Source organism: Sturnus vulgaris, chromosome 16 (genome assembly GCF_052056855.1).
Source record: "Sturnus vulgaris isolate bStuVul1 chromosome 16, bStuVul1.hap1, whole genome shotgun sequence".
Classification (NCBI taxonomy): Eukaryota; Metazoa; Chordata; class Aves; order Passeriformes; family Sturnidae; genus Sturnus; species Sturnus vulgaris.
Window position 1 is genome coordinate 12075553 of NC_142258.1, and position 18253 is coordinate 12093805.

At 37.2% G+C, this 18253-nt stretch overlaps 1 protein-coding gene across 50 annotated transcripts in view; it reads right to left on the reverse strand.

Moving 5' to 3' along the window:
* Nucleotides 1–18253, reverse strand: part of RBFOX1 (RNA binding fox-1 homolog 1) — a 1116721-nt gene that overhangs the window by 18470 nt on the left and 1079998 nt on the right. For all 50 annotated transcript variants that reach the window (XM_088174490.1, XM_088174487.1, XM_088174481.1 and 47 more), the window contains one exon: nucleotides 12225–12289. In XM_088174490.1, the coding sequence (XP_088030616.1) occupies nucleotides 12225–12289 (65 nt within the window). The remainder of the gene's footprint in view (nucleotides 1–12224; nucleotides 12290–18253) is intronic.

An 18253-nucleotide genomic window follows, 5' to 3' on the forward strand; every position in this document is an offset into this window, starting at 1 on the left:
AGAACACAGATTTAACCAAAAGAAACTTTTTTTTTTAAATAGAATTTTAGAAGTTGTTACTGGCTGTGAGATAGGGGGAAAAAAACCAAACAAAAAACCCAACAAACCAAAACCCCAAAAGGATAACATGACAAATACATTGATCTGAATGTACAGTTGGATATATTCAACCTGCCAGATCCTCACACCCTGGGCTAAGTGCAATCCTTTTAAGTGCAGGAGTGGCACCCTTTGGCAGTCTGAGCTCTCTGATGTCTCCCAGACAGTGTGGGTCAGGAAAATGTGCTGCTGGGCCTCCAAATGGCTGGATTCCATCTGAGCAGCCACTTCCCAAGGGCAAACACTCTGCATACTACTGCTTCTCTCAAGCCTATATATCAATTTTAATCACTTCTAGCAAATTGAAAACTAACTCATTTTTTACCAGTATGGTTTTGAATTTTGAAAAAACAAAAAGTTTAAACATTTGATATATATCCTGAATGCAAACAAGAGCAGAAGGGGAGGACAAGAGAAGCACTGTTAAGTGATTTAGATGTGCTTTCTTCCTTTGGAGTAGTTATTGAACCTCCATCACACCATCTTCAAAGGCTTGAAAATGTTGCAATTTCCTCCACTCCATTCCCTGTAGTCCCTGTGGCAGTCACAAATGTGTGCCTCAGAGGCCCCACATTGACAGAAACCTCTCTCTTTTGGCACCTGCTCTTTCTATCCAGCAGACCTTTTGCATATCCAATACATTGCATGCTTTCTTGCTCTCTTCTTGAAACTGTTTGGTGAAAATATGCCATACCATAGAATAGAGATTTTATATATATTGAGGAGTTTAAGTTCTTTATCACTGGAGCCCGAGCCTTGTCCTTGCTATGGATGTCTAATGTACACAAGTACTTCTGTGAAGAAATACCTGACCCATAAGTGACGTGCCCACTTTCCTATGGGAAAATTCAGAACCTGGAAGTGGAAGATAGGAAGAGAGGAAGAGAATGGGTCTCAGGCACTTTTTTTTATGACCTGGGGGATGTAACTATCGTGAAACACAATTCCAGCTAAGTTCAGAATAAACAGCTGCCCTGAGTGCTCCCTCTGAAAGTTTCCATGGAGTCATCCCACCCTGGGAAAGGACGAGCTCCTCTGTGCCTGCACCACCTCCCACTCCTGGAAAAGCACCAGCCTCCCTTCCCCTTTCTCTCCTGCAGTCACTGGCCTGCTGCTCCTCAGGTGTACAGAGCTCCAGGTGTCTGGGACTTTACAAATTTCAGTCATTATGGGTGGAAAATCCACACAGGGCTTTCACCTGGGGCCAGTGAGTGTTCTGTGTGTCCTCTCCCTAAAATGCTGGGTGGCACTCGGACTTCTCACCACTGTTTCACACAGCACATGACTGAGAACAAAATTTTGGCACACACCAAGTTTCACCCATGACTCCCAGAACTTTACAATACCTCCTCCTCAGCAGCACAGAGCTTCCTTAAAATGGAAGCCATACTAGAGGTCAAAGGGGATTTTAAGAAATCAATTGCACTGGCTCTAGGAAATTTGAAATGTAAAAGAAATGATAAGCCACTAACATCCAGTGATTATGCTTCATTGGCCTGAATTCCTGGGCATTGCTGACAAACTTCACAAAACTAGACAGAAATAATTTTGCTTAACACAAAGGTTCAGACCCCCGCCCAAAATTACAGCAACTGCTGAAAACAGTGCAGAGCCCTGGAACAGCCAAAATTAGGATGAGGGCAAACACAATATGGAACAGAAGTTACAGTGGGAAGACTGAAACTCTATTTAATCAGTTGACTTTTTCTAGTAGGACTGCCATGGGATTGACAAACAAAGCCAGTATTTACAACCCAGGGCTCAGAACCTCAGCTGGTAAAATTGATGCAGTTTCACCAAAAGCACTGACTTCCCTTCCTGGAGCTGCTCCAATCTGGATTCCCCAAGGATCTGGTGCTAACTATCGTGTGCAGCAAGGATTTTTCCCAGCAGAGTTATATGTGGTACATCTGTATATTTCTCCATTATAATATTAAAGCTGTTCTATATTTCCTTCATGCTCTAGACGTTAAGACTTTGCTGCTCTTGTGAGGACTCTGACGTTGAGGGCTTTTTCACTATGAATTTTAATATAGCTGACTGCTGGCTCTTTGAATGGTTCCTGCAATATTCAAGGATGGACAAAGTTTCCCTTTATAATCATTTTATTAAGTCCTTCCCAACTCTCTCCTGCTGGCGTCCTAAATTTAAATATCAAGGCTATCAAAGAATTTAAACTTTTTTAATATTAGCATAATAACTATAATTAGAAGGTTGATTTTGCTATTATCATGCTTTATATTCCCATTACTGTAAGATCAAAGTACATTACCATACCCATAGCATTTGAATCACAACACAAAAAGAACTAAACAACTTCACAGCCATACCTATACGATATATTAAATGAAATGAGAATAAAACTATAAATAATTCATGCAGTTTCAAGCTTAAACAACACTAACAGTAACTTGTTTGACCTGGTGTGCATTAGGAGGGTAATTAGACTAATTTCTTCAATGTCAGGTTCTTTTCTCTGCAAGATTTCTTGGTCAACCTAACCAATGATGATACCAAGACAGAGAGGAAGATGTGGATATTTGGCTTTCACTGAGGTCCCCTGCTTTCCTCATCACAAGAAAATGCTCTCCTACATCCATCATTCCTCACCATATCTTTCCTGAAATTTTGAAGCAGGCCTTGGAAGCAGATAGAAGAAAACCCTGACTCAAAAGAAACAAGTGCAGCTGTTTCTGTACCTCCTGCTGCAGAGCAAACCCTGGAGCTCACCTGCATGGCCCAGGCAGAGCAGCTCGTCCACCTGCCCGGGCTCAGCTGCCTCTGCAGAAGGTGCTGAGTCCCTGCCAGGTGCCTGCTGTGCCCCAGGGTGTCTGAAGTGGCACTGCAGCCCTGCTTCCAGGCAGCTCAACACAGCCCTTCCTTCCCCTGCCACATTTACCACCTCTGCATTCTCTCTGTGCTCAGCACAGGACATTTCAGCGTGTTTTAGCCAGTGACAGCATGTCTCTACCAAAATTCAGAGTGCCAAAGACAGCAGGAGAGAGAAAGAAAACAAAATCTCTCATTAAGTTTTGTCCTGCTACCAATCACACAACTTCTTAACAAGAAATAATTTGTTTTAATACCAAAAAGTACTTTTGCAATTGCAAAAAAACATGCCTTCAAGAAAAGAAAAAAAACCCAACCCCCAGCTCTTCTGGACACCAATGGAAATGTGCATCCCCAAACCCAGTGATACGCCTGCATTATTTCATTTATTCAGAGAGAAAAAAAACAACCAACAAACAACCCAAAAACCTTAAGGGATGAGAAAAACCTAATGGGAAAAATGGTCAACAGAAGGCTTTTTCTCATAATTTGTATTCTTATCTCAGGCTTTCCCCAGCAGATGGGCAGGGATTTTTTTTATTGATATTGAACTAGCTAAACAACCCACTCAAATTCTAGAAGGGAGAGACTCCTTTTAGCACAGTCCCATGTGTAATGGCAATGTAAAGCAGGCTGGAGGAATGTCTGCTCTGCACACAGGATGGATACAATAATTCTGCCATGGCCAGAATTGTCTTGGATACAAACTCCACCTCTCTCGCCTTCCTTTAGCCCTCAAAGTCGGTATAAAGAAAAAGTTTATAAAATAGATGCAACCTTCCACCTGAGTACTGTTGTTGAGGAAATAAAAAAAAAGCTGATTTTTAATAAATTGCCAGAATGTGGACAATATCTTACATCACAACGAGTGGGAAAATCTGTGGGTCTTTTACTTTTCATATTTTAAATCTACAAATTTTAGTTTCTGATTTTATTTTTTTTTAAATCAGAGCCATACAAATAGACTTGGGTCTAACTCATATTACCTGCTGCATCAGTGAATTTTTTTTATGTATGATCATTCAATATATTATATATAGTATGAAATTATTTGTTATTAATAATGCAATATACAGAGTCTAGAGATGAATATTTATCTGCAAGAGGACCATGTGATTTTTAAGTACATCTGGACATTTTAAAGTAAAACCTAAACCTAATAGGTGAAATACTGAATTCCACACAAATCCATAGCAGAATTCATACTGATCTCAGTGGCAGAACTGCTCTAAAGTTATTGGCCTTTTAGTGTGATTAACACAGTCTACACACTTAAATTAAATACTTGAGGAAGGAATGCAGTAATTTTATTTCAGAAGTGCTCCACGTCAGCAAAATAAATCAATGTAATTATGATCCAGGACTGCTAAACTAAGGTTTTATTTGAAGTCTTAATATTTATATTTGAAAATTTTGTTTATTACTGTATTTTGGACATATTGTTTATTCTCTTTAGGGCAAAGAGCATTTTGAAGTCAGGCTTGTGTAAAGAATCAGTATTTTATTCACTGAAATAAATTTTAAAAGATCCATTTATTTAATTTGGAGATTTGTTCTTTATGTCCATCATGGCATCCTTAAAATAATGCCTCAAAAACACACTTTACATTTGTTTCTGATTTCATAGCAATTATTATGGTTTACTAGTAACCACCATTTTATCCACTATAAAGTTTCCTAACATACAGAGGTAATTATAAACTTCAGCAATTATGAATAACAGCAATTCTTTCCCTTTACATTATATTAAGTTTTGAATGACTTTACAAATTAGTTGACAGCATAATTTTTTTATATTTAAACGAAAATACCATATACATGAAAACTTTGCCGGGATTATTTAAGAATTCATTCAAGAAAAACAAAACTAACTTTAGAAGCTGGTACACGTTTTTGGGTTTTTTTTTAAATGCTTGTATATTAAACACCCTACAGCAATTTTCACAAAAAATGTTCTTTAGGATACATGGATAAACATTCTACTCTCACTCCTGCAGTATTCTTACAATCTGATGTTTGCCTCAGGTGGGTTCCTAGAGTATCAGAAGCTTGACAAGCCAAAAAGAATATGAGAGAAAAAAATCTATTTAAATACCTAATCGAATGCTTTAGACTCCTTGGGGGTGCAAAATGCTACAGTAAAAACATGCAAGAGTGTAAACTGCCTCCTTCTTGATTAATTTTATCAACTTTGTTTTTTAAAGTTTCTTCTTCTAATACTTGGCCACCTTGCCAGAGCACACAGCAAATTACACAGCTAATCCATACAAACTATATCCATGCCATGCCAGTTGTATCAATAACATTTCATTCCTTTCTCTCCTGTCTGCCTCCTGCACAATGCTCTTAATTCCTCCTTGGTTTCAAAGCACTCAGGTTGCCAACACTTAGAGCACGTTCTAATCTGCCTCTTTGAGGTCTCTCAAGCCAACGATCTGAGAACTGCAAAGTGTGTAATTAGCCACTGACATGTCCAAAGGAACTGTTATGGTCTATCATGTCACAGGCAGTGACCCAATGGACTGTGACAGTTTTGGTCTGCTGGATCAGGAATCAATGTTTTAGTAACTCCCCAACTTCGTGTTTCTCCAGTCTGCTGAATACAACACTGAAAAATCCCAAAGTCGCACTTTCTTCCAATATCCTCTAAGAGCAAAGAAGTTTTTATGAGCTCGTAATGAGACACTTCTTACTTTAAAAATGTTAACCAGTCCTTTCGCCCCCTCCTTTTAGAGAAAAGGTATGAAAATCCATCAAATTAATATATTCATAATCACAGTTATTTACTATGACCTTTTACATTAGAATAAGGAACTGCCAGCTTAAAAGCCATGCTACATAGCCAGATGTAGGCTGGACGAATTAAACAAAACCAAGAGAAGATACTGAAGCTGAGATGTAAATGTCAGAATAGGTGCACTGATTTTTTTTTTTTTTTTTTTTAACATGATGAGCATTTAACAGCTCTCCCTACATTCAAGAAGAACCTGGCAGCAAAAGTACTGAGCACCTTAAGCTTTTAGCACATCAGGAAACCAGGGATGGAAATCTGGATTTCGGTTTACCTCTACCTTCTTTCCCAATTTTTTCTTCATGATTTCCACCATGGAAGTCAAAACAGATTTCACAGTGATAGCCAAGCCTTTCGTTGTCTATGGGGATTCTTAAAATATCCCTTGATACTGCAGTGGATGAGAATGGGAATTAAAGATAAGAGAAGTAGAAATAGGGTATGAATAAACCAGCTCTGACACAACGAAAGTTTAATAACTGTGTTGACCATAATTCTGGGCAGTAGCACTAAGCTTTTTCACTACAGTATCCCCTCAGTTTTGATCTGGTGGAGGAGTTTTAGCAGTTCCCTGGATGTTACATGAATAGTCAAACTACACACATGTGAATCAAGCCTTCAAAGTACCAGTAAACAGGTTAATTCCACCCAGTACAGGAATGTATTAAAATACCAAAGCAGCTTCCTAGAACTGGAAGAAGATTATGTTTTTAGGAAATGTAATTGTTTGCAATGTTTTTCCTACATTAATGTGACTCACTGAATCTCCCCCAACAATGTCGTATGTGCCATATTTTAGAACAAACAATGCTTCAATTATTGCAAAGTACTCTATGCAACATATTTTCATTTCAGGAATTTCCTGTCAAAATGTACTACATTAAAATCCCTGCTTATGGAATTTCAAACGCTTTTTTTCTCCTATAACATTTTCCTTATTCATATTCACCCACTTTTACTTTCTAACTCTGCACTAGAAGGTACTGTAATGGTTATACTATGAGTCATGTACTCCAGTCATCCCCAAAACTCTGAATGAACTGGGATGGAAATGGATTATGAAATATTAACATGATGCCAGTGATCCTCTAGTTTGCCAGAGATCACACAGGCAGAAAGTTCGAACAGGTAGATGGCCAAACCCACTACTTCCTCTCTGTAACAGCCAAGACAATAATTTGATTTTCATTTGCAGTAGTAAGGAATAAAGAAGCTACCATACAGGATTATCCAGGAAAAATAAATTAAAAAAAAATAAAAAACCCAAAAAACTAGACCAATAAAGTAACACCACATCAAACGGAAGCATTTGCAGAACTGTTAAATATATTCTCTGTCAGAAAAGCTAAACACAACCCCTGTACCTGGCCAAGGTGCTAACTGAATCATTTCATTGTCAAAATTTGAGTAGTCTACAATATGGGCTTTACAATTCCTCTTTATGGATCATGCCCCAAACCTTTCCATTTAAGATTCCACTGGGATAGCAAAATACACAACTGTTTGAAGGTTCCAGCTGGAAGTTGAAAATTACCACTATAGTTACCACTATATTCTAATTTTTTTCCTCTTCGAATCTGACCCCTTTAGAAACTAAAATTGTGTAGAGAAGCTCTTTCTCCTTAATCTAAGAAGGTACAATCATGAAATGAATGAAGTACTAGATTTTAAAATATTTATGCTTCTATAAAATTATTTAGTGGAAAATTAAATTCTAGCTCAAGATGCTATTATATTTTATATGCAATCAAAATCTTAATTTTTAGTATATATCTCTAGTAATCTTCAATAAGAGAAAATAATTTGAATAAAATTATAGTGGTTTTCATTGTTTAATCATAAAATAGAAGATTATATAGTCCACAATATAAGAAACCCCCCCTTCAGCTATAGAAACTCATATTTTATATTTTGTGGTTCTTTTCTCTTCCTTCTAAATTTTCATTCTTTAATGAGCATGTTAAATCTATTACTTTATCTATTAAATAAAATCAGGACCTATTCTATTTTAGGATAACCTGAGCACAAATATCAAGTATTGCTCTCAACTACTTGCTCAAAGAGAACTGGAATTCTGTAGACACTACTAGTTTGAAAAAAACTGAATGCTCCACATACACATGTTAAAAATGTAAACTATTAGAATATCAGGATTTTATCAGGAGTAAGATTTCAGATCTGGAAGATACAATAATATGACAATACCTGCTCTATCAAATCCAATAAAATCCTAGGTATAACCACAGAACATACAACACAAAGTGATAGCGGGAGTAAAAAATCAAAATATTTTTTTTACTACAAAGTGTTATGTGCAAAATATTTTGGAATATGCCTTATTTTATTAAAAAAAAAAAGAAAAGAAAAAAAAGGGAAAAAAAAAAGTCAGCTTCCAGTGATGAGGGATTTAATCCAGCCAGCAAAGAGGTCAGTGGGAATGTCCCCAGAGTTTGGAGTGAGGTGAGGGTTGGGCGCTGTGTTAGAGAAGGGGAGGTGCCCAGGCACACTCTGGCCGTGTGTGTGTGTGTGTGTGTGTGATGGATGGGATGTGTGTGTATATATGGATACAGCACCATCCATGTATAAACACACCTCGGCCCTGCTCGGGGACAGCAAGCAGCTCGGGGGGTGACTCTGCCTCTCAGACAGGGCTGCCTTCCTCCTGTCAGGGCTCTGCTCATGGCACTCCCAGACACACTTGCATAAATATCGCTGACAACGTTAATATGCGCGAAAGGAACAATTTTCTTACTCCGATCAAAGATGCAATAATCAAATCATAAAACACAAAACCAATAGCCAATCAATGTGAATAAGTCTGCCCATAGGCTTAATTCAAGCAAGCCATTCACTGAGCTATGTGATGGATCTGTCAAATCCAGTACAGCATTACAGACATACCAGCAACACCAAGTGAACATGCAATGACAAAATGACAATACGCCCCACTGCCATGCTCCGACCCCTACCTCAGGAATAAAATCTGGATGAGCTTGCTAGTTTCTATTACTTCAGACTTGGACAGAACTCTAACTATTTCTTTTTTTTTTTTTAAATATTGCATGAAAGATGAATAAGAGCTGTACAAACATTTTACTGACATCTGATTCAGTGTCTTTTGCGCATCTTTACAATTTTTTTCCAAATATGCTCAGTTTAGAGAGTTTGCCAGGCAAGTTCCAGACTGATGAAGAAAATATATAGACCTATAGGTCCCCTTTTAGAACTTACACTAATTGGAAAACTTATCAGAAATATTTTTAATCTTGGCAAGTTAAACATCTTTTTTTAATCCACTTCTGAGAAGACCTTCAAATCTGCACAAGCAATTTAATATATGATAGATCACACAATATAAAAAATGAATTCTGAATTTGTATCCAGTGATTGTATTGCTTCATAAATAAAACAAAATGTACCTGTTTCTTTGTTGTTTTTATTTTATGATCCTAAGAAATGACTGGAGAGATCTGCCAGGCCTACCCCTGTTGTGAAATTTGGTTTAGGAGAACATGATCTGTCTTGACAAATACTTCAGGGTTTGCATTGATTGGTTTAATAGTATTTCCTTTCCACCTGATTCTCCCCTGTATATCTGTTCCTTGCCTATTTCCAACAATATTTCCAACTGTGACAAACAAGGATACCATTGCATTTCTTCAAATAGAGCCCTCTCACAGTGATCATTATCAATCAACTTGGTCTATTGATTCTGGAGTCCCAAATCTTTCTGTTAACCTTTATTTTTCATTTACCAAAACATGTTTCCAATCTAAAGATTTCCACTTTCCATCTCCTAAGTTAAGAAGCTTTCCAAATATGGAACATTGCCATTTATAATGGATATGAGTGGTGACCAAAAAAATAAAGCTTTTCTTATTTTTTAAATTAGTATGAAGTAGTATTTCCATGATATGTCACTGCCTTAATGGTACTCAATTTCTTTTGGCATCATTTTTTTATGAAAACAGTAAATGTAGCTAATGTGTAGTTAAATTAAATAGGGGCTCATATGAACACTAAATAAGTGTATAAGGAGATATGGAATCTTCAGTATTGTGAGAGGAGAGCAGATGATAACTTCATTGAGAAGAGCAGATAGAAATAGTTGTACTGAACTACATATCAGCACTTTCAATATTAATAATTTCACAAAAGTAGCTAAATCAACTCAATTTTTAAATGAACAAAAAGTTAAAGAAATTAAACAAACTGTAGTTGTGAGTTAACAGAGGTATCCATGTTTGCACATAGTTTCCCACATGCAAAGAAATGTTTGAGCAGATTGTTATTTGTTTTGTTCTTGATGCTAGTTTTGGGATTCTCTCCTAAAGAAATTCAGTTATGAGATTTTTAATTAAGACAAGAAACCATATTTATTTGAGGGAAGTAGATTGAAAATGAGGGTTAACCACATTCAAAAAGAGAAGATTAAAAAAAATCCAAAATATATAAAATTTATTTAAGATATATAAAATAATGCAAGCAAAGACAGGTTATTGCAATTCTAATTAGACACAAAGTGTATTAGAAAATTAGACCTCTTTTTTAAAAAAAATAATTAAGGATTATAACAACTGCATAACTACTGGTGCCATCTCCAGCTTTCTTTACAGCATTTAAGAGCACTATCTTCCTAACAAATCCTTTACCTTTTTGGCAGCACAACTCTTTGTGATGTTGACTCTCTGCCCATAGCAGAACATGTGACCAACTGATATTTTATTTTACAGCCTTTGATCTGGTTTATGAGAAGGTACAAAAATTCATAATTAAAGCATTTAAAAGTCAGTTTGCTCTATTGTGTTCGGTTTCTCTGTGTAATGCAGAGGTTTAATTAATAGAAATAAACTGCTTATAAGATGATCCAGGGACACCTGAGCAATAGCTGGCAAAACCTGGCTGACCACAGGAGGTAATTTCAATTTTTGTCCTTTTGGTTTAGTAGGATTTTAGAAGCAGGAGTTGCTTTGCATTCCAGAAAAGCTCACATTAAAACCCTAGAGCTGCAATGTGCTATCAAACCTTTGTGGAAATGAAATGAAACTACTGAGCAGCACTTCACCTGTGCACGTACCCCTAAGTAGAAATAGTACATTGCCAACAAAGTGCACACAGCACAGATCTAGTTGATATCACTGACCCAAAATCAATAAAAAGTAGCTTGCTTACCTGTCTGACACAGCATGCCTCAGCCATACATGCAAATTACTTTATTCACATAACTTTAAAAAATGTATCTTCATTACCCAGAATAAGCACTTGAAAGGCAAATATGCATGCATAGCATTGTAACATTCATACCATGGGACTTGGTTCTAAAAATACAGAATCCATGAACAGCGCTTCAATCTAAGAAATGGTGCACTAGAATTTCTTAATCACTTGATTTCTTTAAGAAACAGAAGCATTTGTAAGACTGTCTAATTTAGCATTTAAAGAATTTTTTCAATATGTATTTAAGGCTTAAGAAATTATTTCCATGATTCCAAGGGAATTTTTTTTTTTGTATCAGGTATTGAGAAGCGTGACCTTACTTCTCACTGCCATCATGAAGCAAATTATATATGTGTGTCTCTGCCACCATATACACCCTCCCTTCACAAGGGAACACTCCTCAAGGACTTGAAAAACATAAAAGATAGAATAGATTTTAAGGGTACAGTTTCTGAAGAAAATCTAGGATAATCCTCCTTCTCATTACAAAATCACGTCCACACACTGCAAAGACTTAATTTTATGCAATTTGATAAAATCCTGTTCCTACTGAAGTCAACAGCAATTTAGACATTGACTTCTAAGGGATTCCAACATCCATCTTTCAAGAAGACACACTAATATACGTGATATCGCTCTTAGTTCATAAAAGTTAAGTCTTTGAATGTGCAGATTTTAATGATCTTCCATTCCTGATATTGTTTCCACCAAATGTGGTTTACATTTTGAGGATAAAAATATAGAGCAAAAGAAAAATAACATTTTTTCAAGTATTGAAAAAAATCAAATCCCTGGGAAGAAAGCAAATGGGAAAAAAATACTGTATTTGCTCTATTACTGTATATCCAATTTGCATTGGATAGTTCAAGCTTAAACACAGTTCATTCTCAATTTCCACTGACTAAAACAATGTCAATGAGAATTGAGGGCACTCAATAGGTTCAAGGTTCTAAATCAACTGAAATAATACTCCTAAGACAAATAATGATCCTTAGTAGCAGACCATCATGAATCTGTACATTTATTTATTCACATTGTACAAGGGTCACAGACGTTAACTGGATAATCTACAGCTTGGGAATGTGCACATCTCATGCCTGATTCTCAATTAAGGCCTAAAGTCTCTCAATTTATGGCTATTCATGGATTATAATAAAACAGCCTGCTTTAGATATCACAATTATCTGCAGAGCAACAAGACAGTTATGAGACTTCAACAAGGCAAATTTATAGAATCATCTTCAACTTCCACTGGTCAAATATTTGTGAGCAGGAAAGGAGTTCTTACCTGTCACTGTAGGCAGCTGCAGTGGCAGTGGCAGGCTGGGCATACCGGTAGGCAGCATAACCACCCTGAAACACAAACTCACGCTCTAACTGCATTGCTGTGGCACCTTCAATCACATTTTGCAACATTTGACAACAATTGAAAGAGCACAGTCATGCTGCAGCTCAGTTAAATGCATAGGAAATACTGCAGTGAAATGTTAAGGGGAAATATTTCGGTGAATCTTTAAGCAAAACCGAGCACCGCAAACTTTTAAAGATTTGTCCCAGACATCAGGACGAGGCAATGAACTATATTGATCAGTGTAAGCTTTTTTACAAGACAATACTGGATTCTTCTCCAAGTTTTCAAGAAGCAATTGTTCACATGGACAAAGTGTATGTGTATTCACAAAGCAGTGCTAAACTTAAAAGACAAACTCAGCTAATAATCAATTCCTTTTTTTTTTTTTTTGTACAAAATATGATTTATCATGCCTGGTTGATTAAACTTATGAATTTGTGCACTCAATTAACACTTAATGTTACATAGGTTTCCAATTTACACATAAAATTATAATGAAGAAGCAAAATTCTCTTCTTCCATGAATTAACATTCAGTTGTATGTAACAGTAATTCCAGCTGTTCAATTAAGCAAACAGGACAAACAAACACACATTGGAAAGGAATTGAGTGCAGTGATGCATTGATTATCAAACTGTGAAAACAGCAGAGCTTCCTGTTCAATGGACCACGGTGTTATATCAACCATTTCCAAATGATCTCAGCATGCCAATTAACAGCCCCAGCCCAGGCCTCCATAACACAAACACGATTTACGTCCCAATTAGAATTCTCCCCCCAGCACCCTCTGGGACAGGGGCTGCTGTGGTGCCTTCCCCACCTACCCCCTCCCTAAGAAAGAGCTGAATAAGACAGTATCAGCTCACTCAGCTTTGAATAAAATTCACTCTTTTGCTGAAGTGTTTGCTTTAATGGATTGGTTCTTTTATTTTTTCTTTTTGGAAGGCTGCATTCACCCCAGATATTGTGCTGGAGCAGGAAGAATAGGCCACGATGTGCCAGCCTTTACTGTAACAGCAGAACATTTTCACTGCAATAACTTTTGAGGGTTTTCTATTTTGAATTTGCAAATAAAAATCCATTCTTTTCAGAAAAGCAATCTGAATTACGTTTACAAGCTATTCCCTCTTCTACCACTTAGCTTGGCAGAATGGCTTTCATCCCTAACTCATGTAGACCTTTGTGGGTTTGAAGATTTGAAGCAGGTTGGGTTTGGAAATCAATCGTTTAGCTGACAATGCCACATCACCCTAAGAATAAACACAAGTTTTACATATACTGACAGCTGATTAGAAACTCCAGGCTTTGATTTTTCAGCTTATTTGAAGATTATACTTTCTGATTTTTTTTCAAGTGCTCACACAGAGAACAGGACATGATGTCCCTCCCTGCTCCTGGCCAGCTCCCTGCCAGCAGCAATTGTGTCACACAAGCCCTGGGATCAGGCAGGAATGAGCATCTCCTAAACCCCCTGTGCCCTCTCCTGTGCACACACAGAGGCACTGAGACAAAACACCACCTCATTTCACATCATTGCATTTCTATAAACCAGCAGAAGGCTATCACTGTCAAAAGTGTAGCACAGGCACACACTGCTGCAGGTAAGTATGTGCAGCCCTTTGGATATCAAATAATGTCACCAGGTACAAACTGAGCCGAGGCTGAGACACAAATCCAAACTGCACACTTGGGCTGGCCTCTGTCAAAGTGAGAGAGGTGAGAGAAAATACAAATTTATCTGTTCTCCTGGTCTTTGAGGGCTAAATACTGGAATGGTCTGCCCGGGGAGGTGGTGGAGTCACCATCCCTGGATGTGTTTAAAAAAGACTGGATGTGGCACTCGGTGCCATGCTCTGGTTGAGCTGTTGGGCTGGGTTGGACTCGATCGTGAAGGTCTCTTCCAACCTGGTGATTCTGTGAAATATGACACCTTTTCCTCCCCTTTTTAATATTTTTTTTTTTTTTCCCCGAGTGCTGATATGACAAAGATCCTGAATTTGTTTTCATGACCCAGTCGTGGCAGTGTGTGGCAGGTCTGACATGGTTCTGTTCACCACGTGTCCAACTCCTTTGCTTGTCCTGCTGTGCACTCCTAAAACCCCTGATGTAAAAGTGAGAGCCACTCCAAGTGACTGCAGCTCCTGCCACAGTATGGAACTGAGAACAGGCCACCATGAGCAGTCCAGAATGGGAGAAAAATGAGACAGGCTGTTCCCACAGCAGCTGATCTCAAATCTGGTGGGCTCTCTGGGGATGGGGTTTCTGTCCTTCATTTATAATTATCACCAAAAATTGGTGTGGGATGAGAGACTTGCTCCCTAAACACAAGAGCTACATTCCTTTTATGCTTGCATTTTGATTTGCTTTCAAAGAATTTCTGCTGAACAACGAAGCTCGACTCTGAACTTTATTAAGATGTTTTGGATTCAGCAATCAGATTGACATTTACGAGAGCCCTGGCAAGAATAAGTATAAAGAAATACAAATAAAAAGAGACTGAAGGCATTGAATTTGCCTGAATTCTCTGGAGAACTAAAAAAGCAGGATTTATTTGGGTATCAGGGAAAACCTAATTCCCTACCATCCCATGTCATGAATTTATAATTTTAAAATAAACTATCATAAATTAAAATATGCTTAAGCAAATTCTTTTTATGGGGTTTGTGTTCTGCAGTTTTCGTGCTGTACCAATTTTTCTCATTGTTTTATTTCAATTACTTCAGGTGATTTTTGATTACTGCAGGAAGAAAATACTTGGAGGTACACTTTACACTGGAAATTGGGGTGGGATTCCAGTTTAAACCCCTGAACTCAACTTCTGTAATAAGTTCTACTTGACAATTTTGCTCTAATTTTGAACTTGGCTGGTATCTTAGGTGAAGAATACACCAGTAATCTTCACAACATCTCTTAAGTAACATTATATAATAATCCTCATGCCTTAGACTATACTGCAAAATAAAATACTTAGAACAAAATTATGCAATAATTGCATTTAAAAATTAACACTTTTCAGTTCCTATTTATTGGAAATGTTTTAGGAATTCTTTTTTCCCTTAATATTTATACTCAGGCAGAAAGTACCTGACTTTTATGATGTGGATTATTTATATTATAATAAATTATAGTATAAATTAATAATATAATTTATAATATTATATATTATAATAAATTCACATACTGTAATAAACAATGATTATTGCCTTATCTGTGCTCCTATATTTGATACTTCCAGAACAACGATAAAAGTGCTGTTAGAGCAGCTTAAGCAGCTTTAAAAATTAACAATAACATCACTATCTGTGACTTTGTGACTGAATCTGGAAAATAAAATGCAGTTGCTGGACTATTTTTGCCATTTGTAAACACAGAATCCTTTTCTCACGTATTTCTTTTTGTATCAGTGTGATTTGACATGAGGCTACATCCAGCATGGTGAGGTTTTCCCAGCAGTGGGTGTCATAGCTCTGGTAACTTTTTGCCATACACAGGCTCCTGCCACACTGCTCTAGAAAGAAGCAGAAATGGAATGATTTGAATGAGGAAGGAAGGATGGCAAGAAAGATGTAAGGAAGGAATTTAGGCAAATTCCCCAGAGCAATTCATTAGCATTTTCCTCTCAATGTTTTATACATCTCTGGCTCAGGCAAACAGAAAAAGAGCAGTGGGATCTGTCAGAGATCAGTTGGTGATTTTTACAGAGAAATCTTAATCAAAATCACACACATTTTGAATAAGATATGATAAAATGGAAATGAACAGAAAATTAAATACAACTGAATTTTTAAATAAAGTGTGTATATCTGCAGTAAGGCTAATTTCCACAAAAAACTTACCCAGACAGCATCTAGAGATTACAAAACCATATATACATGTGTGAAACTTCTCATAAAATAGCCAAATCACTTTTTTATCATGATTCCAGATGTAATGAAACACAAAGTGACTCTACATGATGAGTATTTTTGGGGTTTTTTTTTCTATTAGCTATATATTTAATATTTCATATGAATGTTGAGAGTTAATTTTCCTCAATTTATATTTCCTATACTTCCTTTCACTCAAGGTTCTCAGAGTATTTTGTGAACATAAATTAATCAAGGTTCCAAACCTTCTCTAGTATTGAGAATTAGACCTGCCTTATTAACTACAAATAGAAGAATGGTATTAAAAATTACATGAATTACACCCAGAGCTGCAGAATATAAAAAGTGTCAGTTCATGTTCCTCCACTCACATGCTGCTGAGATTTAAATAGTGTTTATTCTGCCCACAGAGTAAAACTTTGACTGGGAGAACTAAAAATAAACAATCTGCCTCCAATTTGTGCTGGCTCAAATGGTGGACCTGGCCTGTGTGCAAAGTTTGGGGTATTTCTATATTGTGTTCCCAGAGGTAGCTGTTGCCTCAAAAAAACTCTTGGTAAAATATCCAGGCACCATCTGCACTAATTCCAGCCAAATACAATCTCCAGGATTGCTCTGGTATCTTTTTGAATGTTAACATCACAAATAAAGATGAGATCAAAAGATATTTCCTCCCTGTCTATCCAGATTTTTTAAAGGGGTGTCATGGAGTTTTCCAGTGGAAAGAACACCCCCCTGCTCCCTGGGGACCCTCCTGTCCTTGGCAAAGTCATTTCTCCTCTGCCTGCTCTGTCTCTGTGAGTCACAGGGCATGGCACACCCTTCCACTGGCAAAGCACAAAGAGTCCCTGGTTCCCACAGGAAAACCTTCAGTGCTGCCTGCAAATCCTTGTTTTCCACACCACAGCAGTGCCTTTCAGGGGACCTGGTGGCTTTGAGGGACTCCCACCTGGGGTCAGGGGAATGTTGGTTAGATAACTACCTCTGCTTTTAAACAAATAATTCCTCCCTCCCCAACTCCATCCTGGCTTTGAGCTAAAGCTGATGGCAAGACCTATTAGCAAAAAGTCTCATTCCATACCCCGACCATAAAAATCTGCCCTATTCTTGCCCAGCAGCTCAAAAAAAAAAAAAAAAAAAAAAAAAAAGAAATTAAAACCTACACATGTATATTTTACCATGGATTGTCTCCACCTGCAGTATCACAGGTCCAGAATCCTGGCAAGTTTAGAAAAGCTTGCTGTGAGCAGCAAGACTGACTAATGGCCATGGTTAAACCATTACCCAGGGGCTTCTGGAGCTGGAGGTGACAGGGTGTGGAAGGTTCTCATTTTCTGAGCCTTCCCACATTTTAGGTGGGGATTGATGACTGATATATTCTGAAAACATTCTTTATGACAATGGTAATAAAAAAAGGAACAGATTTAAGATAAAGCAGAGCTATTATTCTAACTGCATATTTCTGAGACTGTTACTATTTTTTGCTTCATTTTGTGGAGTGTATTTTCTTATTTTCACAGGTGTCAATCTTCATCTAAGAACTTCTATATTTGCTGGCAGGCAACTTTAATTCTCTTTTAATGACTTTTTCTCTTAGTGAATCAATACTTAATTTTAAAAGGTCTTCCTTACTTCCTAATAATCTCCTTTATTTTTCCTACTCAAAGGCACATTTAAAAGGGAATTCAATAGCTCAGCTATTTCAGAAGGATTATTACATTCCATACAGAATTATATGAAATATAGAATATATTATATTACATCTAGAATCACGGCTGTTGATTTTTCACTTTAGACTGTACTTTCCACCTATTTTTATATTCTTAATCTCTTCTATTCCACTGGTTAGTATCGAGCAGCTCTGGATATTTGCTGTTCTTGGTTCACCCTGCAGTTTTTACCAGTTTTGTGTCACCCCTCCCTCCCTTCCCCTAAATCTGTGGTTTCTCTCACCAAAGGCTCTGTTGATCCCAAGTTATGCAAAGAATAGCAGAGTCCATCTATTGTTGTTTCTCAGTGTAATCAGAGCAGGATGAAACCCACTCTGATGTAGCTATTAATGCATATTTTTGATCTGACTTTTCACTATTGTATGCCTCT